This window comes from Phocoena sinus, chromosome 2 (genome assembly GCF_008692025.1).
Source record: "Phocoena sinus isolate mPhoSin1 chromosome 2, mPhoSin1.pri, whole genome shotgun sequence".
Taxonomy (NCBI): Eukaryota; Metazoa; Chordata; class Mammalia; order Artiodactyla; family Phocoenidae; genus Phocoena; species Phocoena sinus.
The window spans coordinates 62,476,939-62,490,720 of record NC_045764.1 but is presented as its reverse complement, the minus strand read 5'-3'; the positions used below and the strand labels follow the sequence as shown (position 1 = coordinate 62,490,720).

General features: G+C 38.9%; 2 protein-coding genes across 6 annotated transcripts in view; one reads left to right on the top strand and one right to left on the bottom strand.

Annotated features, from left to right (window-relative positions):
• Positions 1-13,782, top strand: part of REC114 (REC114 meiotic recombination protein) — a 99,207-nt gene that overhangs the window by 84,516 nt on the left and 909 nt on the right. For both annotated transcript variants that reach the window (XM_032621883.1, XM_032621884.1), the window contains 2 exons: positions 2,015-2,227; positions 11,550-11,636. In XM_032621883.1, the coding sequence (XP_032477774.1) occupies positions 2,015-2,227; positions 11,550-11,636 (300 nt within the window). The remainder of the gene's footprint in view (positions 1-2,014; positions 2,228-11,549; positions 11,637-13,782) is intronic.
• The window catches only part of NPTN (neuroplastin), a 61,427-nt gene continuing 56,584 nt past the window's right edge, over positions 8,940-13,782 (bottom strand). For 2 of the 4 annotated variants that reach the window (XM_032621881.1, XM_032621879.1), the window contains 2 exons: positions 13,214-13,377; positions 11,144-11,372 (listed from right to left, as the gene is read on the bottom strand). The gene's annotated coding sequence lies outside the window, so the exon portion shown is untranslated. Of the gene's footprint in view, positions 13,378-13,782 lie in introns of all 4 variants that reach the window. The other 2 variants (XM_032621882.1, XM_032621880.1) reach the window with 2 other exon arrangements.

The following is a 13,782-nucleotide window of genomic DNA, read 5'->3' as shown; positions in this document are numbered from 1 at the left end:
ACTTAGGAGTCATTTTTGTTAACCATGTGGCAGGTTTTCTATTATGACACTAAGGATGTGGGATGAAGATATCTCATTTTCAGATTTTTCCTGATGTACCTTGGCTTTATCTTGGGTCCACATGTATTGAAGTGGTATTTCTGGTTTCTGATGATAAGCTCAAGTTCTGTCCGAGAATTTTACAGAAGCAAACATGGAGCAAAACATCAGTTAGGCTATCAGACATAAAACCTTCCCTGTCATTTCTTGGAACTACATTTCAAAGAAACCCTTAACTGTCTGAACTCATTCTTAATGTACACTCACATATATATGTATATAGATACCTCTAGACAAGTGGTCTGAGATTTCTGCTCTTATATACTTAATAATTGTGTTTCTACATATAGCTTTCATCTAGCTATGAGGCATAATTTTTTATGTGATTATTTCTCAAAAGGTTAGATAATTACAGAATCATCATGGAAATAGCTAACTAATATAAAGGTATTTCATATAGATGTACCCAGGTACAGGCTAAACTAGGGTGAGCTGGAAACAACTAATTAATTGTAAACAAGAAAGCTCAGTTTCACAGAAGACTAATAGAATTACCAAAAACTGAATGTAGAGTTCTCTTATCAGTTCTTTCCCCTTCCTTAAGGAAAGTTAGCTTTCAGAGACTCTTGATAATTTGGGGATTATTCATCCAAGAGAAAAATGGCTGAGGAAATGAATAGGCAATACACAAAAGAAAAAATACAAATGACTAATACACATAAGAAAAATATTCATATTTTTTCATTGTTGGAGGGGGCAGTGATAATGGATTACTTTTATACTCAGGAGAAAAAAATTAAATGTATTAAAAAATGAAGAGAACCCAACAGAGGCAGTAAAGGGGAAGTGGTGTCTATTCTTCTAGACATGAAACCTTACCACTACTTAGCCATGCCAAGTTTTCTATATCCTAAAGATGTGGCTTTGCTTGATAGCTTTATCTAAACATTTAAATAGGGTAAACTGTGAACAGGAAAATCAAGGATTTTCACTTATAGGAACTTTCAGGATTTTGTTAACTGTGGTTAGAAACATTTTCCAGTTAGCAGTGTGACTTGTGTATTTAATAAATGAAAAATGCTGTTACTATGTTAGCATCTGAATTTCTTCACAGAAGAAATTGAACAAAGGTACACAATACATACCACCCATTTGGGGTGGCTTTTGTGTAAGCTGAGTCCTCTAAAACTAGGCAGGATATCAGACTAGAAAAAGGAAACTACTTCTATTAAAATAATGGGTTTATTGTTGTTATTGTTACAATTTAGTTCTATTTTTAAACTTACAATTAAATAAATTTGATGTAGTTGCCACTTCTAAAAATTTTAATTGCATCTCTCCCATATTTGTGGACTTGCCAGGGGATGTAACTCATACAGCAAATTAAAGGCAACATGTGATTCATTTGTCTGTGTGATTTGTACATTAAGTCTGGCCTCTTTAAGGATAAAGGGCACTACAGATAATTATTAATATGAGATACATTAGCTCTCAGCATTTGCTGTCCCCTTATCCCGTTTTGTTTTTCAAATTCTCTGGCTTGTTTAATGTGTATCTACCTGGTTAGCTCTTTTATATACTCAGGTTTGGAAAACTTTGTTGAGCCAGGACTATTAGCTTCACTGATTTTCCACCTGAGGAATTAGATGGTATGAAACCTTTGTTCCAAAGTAAGACAAAACATTGATCTTTTACTGCAGTCAGTATAGTGACCTTCCTGGTCTTTATGATATGGGCTTTTCCATTTTTGCTGATGTCTGCCAGTTCCTTGAGGGAAATGAGTTTAGTATGAGGAACAGCTCCCAAAAGGGAGAAGAAAACTAACGGCTTTTCTATACCCACATCAACAATCTAGGGCAACTACTCCCTTATTCATACCTCTTGCCCTTCAAACAAAGGGAAGACCTCACAGTAAATAGAAGTAAAGTGATAGGACACGAGGGTCACTGAGGATATCTTCTGATTTGTCACACAGAACAAGAGTCGTATGTTCCGGGTGCAGTTTAGTGGAGGCTCAAAGGAGCAGGCGCTGGAACACTGCTGCAGCTGCGTGCAGAACCTGGCCCAGTACCTCACTGTCCAGGTGCCTGACGGAATCAGCCAGGAGCTCAGGCCGAGTCCTAGCCCACTGTGGACAGGTGAAAGCCAACGGAAGGGCTGTGTGCAGAGCATCCCACCACAGCATGATGTAAGTAGGCGAGGGTGTGGCTGTACGAGAAACCTGACAAGTTAATGCTCTATGGGGGCCAAAATCACAGTGGAATTTGCTGAGTCCACCAGGTTTGTAGGTTAAGGATATCTAATGTTGAGTGACTTATCTTTATTGATGTATAATTAACTTATAGTATTAGTTTCAGGTGTACAGTATAGTGATGATAGTTTTATACATTACAAAATGATCACAGTAAGTCTAGTTACCATCTGTCACCATACAAAGTTATTAAAATATTATTGACTATATTCCCTATGCTGACATTAGGTCCGTGACTCATAGCTGGAAGTTTGCCTCTTAATCCCTTTCACTTAGTTTGCCCATCACCCCCCACTCTGCAACCACATTTGTTCTCTGTATTGATGAGTCTGTTTGTTTCATTTGTTCGTTTGCCTTGTTTTTTAGATTCCACATATTTTAGTGTGTATATATACCTCATTTGTGTATATATTCCATTGTGTGTGTGTGTGTATACATATACACACACAGACCTCATCTTACCCAGTCATTTATTGATGTACACATAGGTTGCTTCTGTATCTTGGCTACTGTAAATAATGCTGCACTGAACACAGGGGTGCATATATCTTTTATTAGTGTTTTTGTTTGCTTCGGATAAATATGCAGAGTGGAATTACTAGATCATATGGTAGTTCAATTTTTAATTTTTTGAGGAACTACCATACTGTTTTGCATAGTAGCTACCAATTTACATTCCCACCACCTGTGCATGAGTTTCTTTTTCTCCACATCCTCACTGACACTTATTATTTCTTGTCTTTTTGATGACAGCCATTCTGACAGTTGTGAGGTAATATCTTGTGGTTCGATTGCATTTCCCTAATGATGAGTGACGTTGAGCATCTTTCCATGCACCTCAGGCAAGGGCAACAAAAGCAAAAATAAATAAATGGGACTGCATCCAACTAAAAAAAAGCTTTGCACAGTGAAGGAAATCCTCACCAGAACAAAAGGGCAACCTATTGAATGGGAGAAGGTATTTGCAAATGATACATCCAATAAAGGGTTAATATCCAAAATTACAAGAACTCATACAACTCAGTATCAAAAAAGACCCAATCTCATTAAAAAATGGGCAGAGGACCTGAATAGATGTTTTTTTCCAAAGAAGACACAGTGATTTTTTTTTTTTTTTTAATTTAAGGTTGAGTCTCACTGTAGCTACCTGTAATACTAGGAATTAGGTTAGCTGGGAGCCCCAGGTGTATTATGGGTGTCACTATAGAACAGTGGTTCTCAAAGCATGATCCACGGACCCTTCCCTGAGACCTTTTCCAGGGTCCACGAAGTCCACAGTATTTCTGTAATAATATTAAGATGTTATCTGCCCTTTTGCTATATGGATATTTGTGTTAATAGGACAAAAGCATTGTGAGCTTTTGTGAGCTGTCACCTTAGCACAGATCAAGGCAGTGGCATCCAACTGTACGCAGTCAGGCTTTTCACTGGTCACTGAAGTAAGAACCAACTAACAAAACCATCTGTATGCTGACACACGATGGCTTTCTCCTGGAAAGCACCTGTATGAATGCATTGGGTGCTGAACCACCTCTTTCTTCATGGAACACCGTATTACTTGAACAACGGACAAACTCTGGTTATTCAGATTTGGGTGTTTGGTGACATTTTCTCGAATGAAGTGAGCCTGTCATTTTAAGAAAACAACTGATAGTATTTATTGATAATGATGAAATAAGCTGTTCGAGTGAAAATTAGAATCCTGGAAAACTTGTATCTGCCACTTGAGCTTCACAGCTTCCTAACCCAGAAGACCTTCCTGATGGTACTACTAATGAACGTGATTTTAAAAATAAGTAAATGCAAAATGTTTCAACATTTGGGAGATCTGTATAGTCCAGCGAACCAGTATTTTTCAAGTGATGAATATATGATGCTACAAAATTATGCATGGATGAAAGACCCAAAGTGCAAAATAGGGACCTTCCCTGGTGGTGCAGTGGTTAAGAATACACCTGCCGATGCAGGGGACGTGGGTTCGATCCCAGGAAAATGCCACGTGCCACGGAGCAGCTAAGCCCGTACACCACAACTTCTGAGCCACGCACCGCAACTACTGACCCCACGTGCTGTAATTACTGAAGCCCGCACGCTCTACGGCCTATGGGCTGCAACTACTGAGCCTGCATGCTGCGACTGCTGAAGCCCACGCACCTACAGCCTGTGCTCCACATCAAGAGAAGCCACCACAATGTGAAGCCCACGTGCTGCAATGAAGAGTAGCCCCTGCTCGCTGCAACCAGAGAAAGTCTGCACGTAGCAACAAAGACACAAGGCAGCCAAAAAGAAATTTAAAAAAAGTAAAAAGATCACAAGTTTTTCAAAGTGCAAAACAGACTAATGGATTCTATTTATTTACTTTTGTACCCCTTAATCTCCCTCACCTATTTCACTCGTTCTCCTTCCCCATCTCCTCAAAAAATACCTAGAGACATATGACAATGAAAACACGACAATCCAAAACCTATGGGATGCAGCAAAACCAGTTCTAAGAGGGAAGTTTATAGCCATACAGTCCTACCTCAGGAAACAAGAAAAATCTCAAATAATCTCACCTTACACCTAAAGGAACTAGAGAAAGAAGAACAAACAAAACCCAAAGTTAGCAGAAGGAAAGAAATCATAAAGATCAGAGCAGAAATAAATGAAATAAAAACAAAACAATAGCAAAGATCAATAAAACTAAAAGCTGGTTCTTTGAGAAGATAAACAAAATTGATAAACCACTAGCCAGACTCATCAAGAAAAAGAGGGAGAGGACTCAAATCAATAAAATTAGAAACGAAAAAGGAGAAGTTACAACAGACACCACAGAAATACAAAGCATCCTAAGAGACTACTACAAGCAACTCTATGCCAACAAAATGGACAACCTGGAAGAAATGGACAAATTCTTAGAAAGGTATAACATTCCAAGACTGAACCAGGAAGAAACAAAATATGAACAGACCAATCACAAGTAATGAAATTGAAACTGTGATTAAAAATCTTCCAACAAACAAAAGTCCAGGACCAGATGGCTTCACAGGTGAATTCTATCATTTAGAAAAGAGCTGACACCCATCCTTCTCAAACTCTTCCAAAAAACTGCAGAGGAAGGAACACTCCCAAACTCATTCTATGAGGCCACCATCACCCTGATACCAAAACCAGACAAAGATACTACAAAAAAAGAAAATTACAGACCAATATCACTGATGAATAGAGATGCAAAAACCCTCAACAAAATACTAGCAAACAGAATCCAACAACACATTAAAAGGATCATACACCATGATCAAGTGGGATTTATCCCAGGGATACAAGGGTTCTTCAGTATAGGCAAATCAATCAATGTGATAAACCATATTAACAAATTGAAGAATAAAAACCATATGATCATCTCAATAGATGCAGAAAAAGCTTTTGACAAAATTCAACACCCATTTATGATAAAAAAAACTCTCCAGAAAGTGGACATACAGGGAAGGTACCTCAACATAATAAAGGCCATATACAACAAACCCACAGCAAACATCATTCTCAATGGTGAAAAATAGAAAGCATTTCCTCTAAGATCAGGAACGAGACAGGGATGTCCACTCTCAGCGCTATTATTCAACATAGTTTTGGAAGTCCGAGCCACGGCAATCAGAGGAGAAAAATAAGTAAAAGGAATACAAATTGGAAAAGAAGAAGTAAAACAGTCACTGTTTGCAGATGACATGATACTATACATAGAGAAGCCTAAAAATGCCACCAGAAAACTACTTGAGCTAATCAATGAATTTGGTAAAGTTGCAGGATACAAAATTAATGCACAGAAATCTCTTGCATTCCTATACACTAATGAGGAAAAATCTGAAAGAGAAATTATGGGAACACTCCCATTTACCTTTGCAACAAAAAGAATAAAATACCTAGGGATAAACCTACCTAAGGAGACAAAAGACCTGTATGCAGAAAACCATAAGACACTGATGAAAGAAATTAAAGATGATACCAACAGATGCAGAGATATACCATGTTCTTGGATTGGAAGAGTCGATGTGAAAATGACTATACTACCCAAAGCAATCTACAGATTCAATGCAATCCCTATCAGATTACCAATGGCATGTTTTACGGAACTAGAACAAATCATCTTAAAATTTGTATGGAAACACAAAAGACCCCGAATAGCCAAAGCAGTCTTGAAGGAAAAAAACAGAGCTGGAGGAATCAGACTCCCTGACTTCAGACTGTACTACAAAGCTACAGTAATCAAGACAATATGGTACTGGCACAAAAACAGAAACACAGATCACTGGAACAAGATAGAAAGCCCAGAGGTAAACCCACGCACCTACGGTCAACTAATCTATGACAAAGGAGGCAAAGATAAACAATGGAGAAAAGACAGTCTCTTCAATAAGTGGTGCTGAGAAAACTGGAGAGCTACAGGTAAAAGAATGAAATTAGAACATTCCCTAACACCATACACAAAAATAAACTCAAAATGGATTAGAGACCTAAATGTAAGACTGGACACTATAAAACTCTTAGAGGAAAACATAGGAAGAACATTCTTTGACATAAGTCACAGCAAGATCTTTTTTGATCCACCTCCTAGAGTAATGGAAATAAAAACAAAAATAAACAAGTGGGACCTAATGAAACTTCAAAGCTTTTGCACAGGAAAGGAAACCCTCAGAATGGGAGAAAATATTTGCAAATGAATCAACGGACAAAGGATTAATCTCCAATATATATAGACAGCTCATGAAGCTCAATAGTAAAAAAACAACCCAATCCAAAAATGGGCAGAAGACCTAAATAGACATTTGTCCAAAGAAGGTATACAGATGGCCAAGAAGCACATGAAAAGCTGCTCAACTATTAGAGAAATGCAAATCAAAACTACGATGAGGTATCACCTCACACCAGTTAGAATGAGCATCATCAGAGAATCTACAAACAATAAATGCTGGAGAGGGTGTGGAGAAAAGGGAACCCTCTTGCACTGTTGGTGGGAATGTAAATTGATACAGCCACTATGGAGAACCGTATGGAGGTTCCTTAAAAAACTAAAAATAGAGCTACCATATGATCCTCCAATTATATCTGGAGAAAAACATAGTCCTAAAGGATACATGCACCCCAGTGTTCATTGTAGCACTGTTTACAATAGCCAAGACATGGAAGCAACCTAAATGTCCATCTACAGGGGAATGAATAAAGAAGATGTGGTACATATATACAATGAACTATTACTCAGCCATTAAAAAGAATGAAATAATGCCATTTTGCAGCAACATGGACCAGAAATTGTCATACTGAGTGAAGTCAGAGAAGGACAAATATATGATATCACTTCTCCAATATAAAATAAAAAGTTTGAAAAAACATGACTTCAAAGTTAATGCTGTTTTTTATTATCTTAAAATCAATAGTGGATACTCAGGTGATCAAAGTACCATTATGCCTTCATGTATTTTATATTATTTTGTACTTATTCATGTTTGAATAAAAATAAAACAAAAAAAACCCACAATGAGATATCCTCACACCTGTCAGAATGGCTATTATCAAAAAGACAAGATGTGGAGTAAAGAGAACCACTGGGTGCACTCTTGGTGGGAATGTAAATTGGTACAACTGCTATGAAAAACAGTACAGAGATTGCTTAGACCAAAGGATTTTAGTATAACAGAATATAAAAAATTCCTTGCTGTGATTTCAGATTCTACCTTGAAAATAACCTTTAAGAAACTACCACTTGTTGAGTTTTGGTGTCATATCAAGGAATATCCACAATTAACTGAAAAACCCATTTTTAAAAAAAACTTTCCATCTATATATCTGTGTGAAGCCAGATTTTCTTCATATACTTCAACCAGAACAACGTGTGTCAGCAGATTGAGTGCAGAAGTGGATAGGAGGAGAGTCCAGCTAGATATTAAAGAGATTTGCAAAAGTCATTATATTTTTGTGTTAGGAAATATAGTTTTCATTAAAATGTTTTTAATATAACATATAATGGTTTTATAAGATTTAAATGAATTTTTAAATTTTTTGTTTTAATTTCTAACAGATAAATATCACATGTAACTCAAAACAAAAGCTGTTTGTAAGAGTGTAAAGGAGTCTTGTGATAGAAGTTTGGGAATCTTTATTACAGAATTTCTCCTCGAGGTACATATTCTAGCATTTCTTTGGCATAGTCCCACATGCTGCTAGCATAAGTTACCTCTGCTCCTGGGATGAAATTCTAGTTTCAAGCTGGGTTTTCTTATTTTGTATTTTGAGTAATGATTTTCCAAACCTGGCTTTCCATCACTTCATCCTGGAAGTTCCCCTTAAACTCACTGGGCCAAGACATTTCACCTTTACACCAACTTTCTTTTCATAGTTTATCTGGGTTCGTGAACATAGATTTACATTATCATAAAGTGTTTTTCTTTAAACAAGTACTGTATGATTTCTTCTTGACTATGTTTAATTTGCCATATCAAGTTTTTTTCTTTTTTTGCGGTACGCGGGCCTCTCACTGTTGTGGCCTCTCCCCTTGCGGAGCACAGGCTCCGGACGCGAAGGCTCAGTGGCCCTGGCTCACGGGCCCAGCTGCTTCGCGGCATGTGGGATCTTCCCGGACCGGGGCACGAACCCGTGTCCCCTGCATCGGCAGGCGGACTCTCAACCACTGCGCCACCAGGGAAGCCCTGCCATATCACATTTTGATGATGTTTTAGAATTCTCCATTTGTTGCTGCATGACTTGTTGTGAACATGTCTTAACACTAAAGCTTTTTTTTTTTTTTTTAAACAAACCCTGGATCTAGTTGAAAACATTTTTGCCTCATCAGCTGCTGCTGTATTCTTTAAGAATCCCCTCTCTACACATGGGATGGAATGGCTTATTATAAGGTACTTTCTTGCTTATGACAAAACCTTCATGTCTTTTCTTGATTCCGTATTCAAGTCTTCCTCTGATCTGTAGTTTGGTGTTCTGAGTAGATGAGATGGCACAGTGTTGTGCAAAGACCACAGGCTTTGGAATCAAAATGGATCTAGGTTTGAATCCTAGCCCTATTAGTAGCTACATGATCTCATGCAAGTCACTCATCTGTAAAATGGTGAGACTGAAATCGTCTATAAGCAGCTAGGACATCTGGCAAATACCTAAATAACATGATCCATTATCACTATTACTGCCAGTGCTGTTACCGTTTCAGATCTGCCTTCCCTTGCAAATGAACAAATGAGCATCCTAGTCAGTTATTACTGAGGGTAAGAACTCATGAGTCAATAGGGCCATGATAAGGCAGAGTGTCTGATGCTGCAGAGCAGGAGACAAGATAAAGCTACTGGGTTAATGCACCAGCATGCAGGCATTGTGAAGCACTACCTAGAACATTCTAGTCTTCCTAATGCCAAAGGCTCCTAAGGCTTGCCCTTAGCTGCTACTGTGCACATTTGCTATCATGCTCCCTTTTTCAGAATCCAATTCAAGAGGTGCAAGCTCTGGCCTATATATTTTCTTTTGTCTAAAACAGTTATTCTCTTCTTTGCAAATAGAGATAATTCCATGTCTTTCTATTTCAAGTTCTTGAGTTACTTCCTGGCTCTTATTTTTTTACTTTTCCTCAGCCTTGTAATTTTACTAATTGTGGCCTAACCAGGTATTTCTCAACCTGAGGGCTTCTAAGGCAACCCAGCGTACTCAGAGAGGGAGGCAGTTCCTAGGTGAACTCTTTCCTCCGTTAGCACAGGAAGTCCAGCAGAAAGCGGCCAGGGGCTCATTCCTGTGTGCACAGAACCTTCCATCTCTCTGCACTTGGGCAGAGGACTGTCCAATCCTTAGGGCCACCCCAGTAGCCTCAGCTGCTTCCATCGCACTTGGCTAGGTCAGTGTGGATGGCATATGAATTTTGGTTGATGTCTTTCCCAGTTGTTTGAAGAACACAGTGTGAACTGAACTGATGTGTCTCCTAGGAAAACATCAAATATCAGAGCTGGAAGAAACACTAGAGTCTGACTTTTCCAGATAAGGAAACTAAATAGAGAAATGGGGCTTGCCTAAGGATTCTAGACTCATTAAAGTCCCTTACCTTTTTGCTCATTTTTATTTTAGTATTCTTGACTAGTTTTCTTTTCTCTTTGGTCTTTCCTTCCTCTCTGTCCTGCCACCCCATTTTTGATGCTTCCAGATATGCATTTCTGCTAATATGCACTAACTGCAACAGTCAGCTTCCATGTAGAACATTTACTTCTGGCAGTCAGAACATGCTGCTGACAGAGACACCTTCCAGGGAAGGGTCTTGGATTCTCCCTGAGTGATACCACTAGCTCACAACTGTCTGGAGATTAGCACTACAAGCACCACATATATCCAAAACATAACGAGGCCTGCAGACATGTGGCTAGGAAGGAGGAGTGATGGGGCTCTTGGAAAAGTTTGTGCTTTTAGGTAGAAGCAGCCCTCCGAGCCTCTTATGCCTCCAGGCCTCCTTCTGTACCTTATTCACTGTTTGCCTAGAAAACATCCCGTGTGTTCTGCTAGAGAACAAACCCTCCTATAGCAGGTTCCTTTGAAGCAGCTTGGACTCTAAAGCATTCCTACCCTTCATGCTTAGTGCACACACCCCTCCTGTACTCCCCTCCACTCTAAGCCTTAAGTCTTATATTTACCTCCATTCCAGCACTTCCTGACTTGCTAAGTTCTTACTGAGCTGTAGGTTCTTGAGGGCTGGACCTCTACCTTGTTCTTTGTGGCTCCCTTCCCTTTATCACCCCAGTGTCTAGTACACAGTAGGCACAAAACATTGTTGAATGAAGATATCTAGGAATTTTACTAACAGAAGAACTCATTCCCTCAGAATGTCTAAAATGAGATTTTTTAAAACTTTTATTAAAAATGTAAGATTATCTTGCAACTATAGGGTTTTTTCCCTTTTTCGCAGTGAACATGTATTACTTGAGTAATAATTTTTAGAAGGTGACAAATCATGATTATCAGAAGCTGGGCAATGTCCACTGCCCTCCAGTACCAGCACATGGTCCTGGGCTGGGCCTCTGAAGACAGAAGTACACCACGGTGTCAGACAAGAAGAAGCACTGCCAGCCTATGAGACATAAGGAACAGACATAAGGAACATAAGGGCAGGTGCCTCAGATTTAAACTCTGTCTGTACCTCTACTGTGGTAAATCAAGTAACAGCCAAGCTTAAACCAGGACAGACTACACCAACAATGATCTTACCACTTTTACTGGTATTTTCCTTCTTTTAACATGAAAGCAGTCACACCAGAACCTGGAGCAGCAACAGTGGGTACCAGCTGGCACAGGCACTCCAAGAGGAAGGACCTCAGTGGCCTGGTTAGCTCAGGTAGGGCCTATTTCCATGTTCAGTTTTCATGTCAGGAAAAACAGTGATCCTGAAGAATTTGTATCCCTCTGTTCAATCCATTGTTCTAGAACAGTAACTTAAAATGTTGCTATAGAAGATGGTAAAGACAGAGACAGGCCATCTCCACCTACCCTTGTAAGATTAAACACGATGACACATACTGAAGAACTATTCTCCTGAGGAAATAAAAGATGAAGAGTGGTCTATAGTGTTAGCCTTTAAATGTGTGAGATAAAGAATTTATTCACCACCTATCCCAGAAAGAGGAATACAGGTAAGAATTTCAATTTAATTTTGGAAACGAAATTTGGAAACTTCTAAGATCAATATGAATTCGGAGTCATATCAAGATAGTTTCTGTAGGGGCAGATATTCAGTGTGAGGATCTCAGCTAAGGATGTGTGGAGACCCGGGAGGATTCAACTCTTGTTACCACAGAACTGCTTTCGGACATGCCCTCTCCCCTTGCAGTCTGCTGTTACCACAGACTCCTGCAGAACTATTCATTCAGGCTCAGGGTTCCTGAGGCCTGGTCTGCTGGAGCTCCTGAAGGTGGTCTCCTCCTCACTGCATTCCCTGCTGTGCTTGACAGCAGGCTCTCAGCCTATGCTTTCCACAGAGTTCTGCATGGAATTCAATATTCAAGGATGAATTTCCTCTTTATCTATTAAACTGTGCTAACAGTGGTATAAGAAAGAAAATACAGGTGTTTTCTCCATCTGGCTCACCACTCACTCAAAATAAATGGACAATCACAGGGCAGACGTTATAGTGCCCAGTTTGTAGCCTCATACCTGCACTGGGGTTACAGTGGCTGAGCCACAGAAAAAATTCATGAGCAAGGCAGTGTGTGATGTCGTTATTCAGGAAGTATCAGTTGCTATAAAAGGTGTACCTCAGCCCAGTTTATTTACATCATATAGAAGAACCATGTATAAAGAAGAAAAAGCACCAGGTTGGGAGCTCAGATATGTTACTTGTTTGCTCTAACCTTCTAGACAAGTTGTTCTTTGAATATAAGTTTGGTAAAACTCTTTGAAAGCAACTCAGCAATATAGATAAAATTTCACTTTATATCTTATTACCTGTAATACCATTTCATCTACACAAATATACATACAAGGATGTTTTTCAGTGTTTTTTATAGTAAAACTGGAAACGTAATTATTCACTAATAGGATACTGAGTGGTTAAAGAGTGCTATAACGATAGGCGGGATAAAAATGTAGTCATTAAAAGTGATGTCTATATCTGTTGACAAGGAAAGATATTCATAGTACATTGTGTTTTAAAAGGCTACAAAATAGCATGCATGATTTTTGTAGTAAAAACACACAACGTAAGTAAGTTTGGAAGGAGATACACTAACATGTTAACAGTGGCTCTCACTGGAGAACAGGGCTCCATTTTACTTTCATTTTCTTCTTTCTACCTTTTAGATACAGTCTGGTTTGAATTTAGAAAAGTCAATTTCTATTATAGATAGTTCCTAGAGAAATGTCAGTTGTATACATATATACCAAACCATGCCATGGAAAGGGTAGAAAACCACCTACCTAAGTAGAATTAACATCAGGAGAGAATAAGAAGGCTGAGTCAAAGGCCCAGACGTAATTGAACCACGTACAGAGCTGGAGCCATCTTCGTCATGTGGGACTGTGGATCCAGTGTCGCCTTATCTTCCAAATAGCCAAGCTCAGTCACTTTTATTTGAACTCTCCTAATATTTAAATATTGGCAGCTTAGTCAAATGGTGTTAAAATACAAGTTACCAAAGAAGGCATACAAATGGCAAATAGCATGTGAAAAACACACATTATATGACGTTCTGGAAAAGGCAAAACTATAAGGTATGGAAAACAGATCATGGTTGCCAAGGGTTGAGGGTCTGACAAGAGTAGGTAGCATGAGGGACTTCCTGGGGGTGGTGGGAATGTTCTGTCTTGATTGTGGTGATGGATACATGCCTCTACTTGTCAAGCTTCATGGATAGGACCAGAAAAAGGGAGATAATTGTGTCCTTGGGATGGTCAGTTTGTGACCTCTCTGTATTACATTCAGAACCCAGTTTCCATATGATGAACTGCTCACACCCATTCTTCCACCTATAAGGTGGGAAGGATGA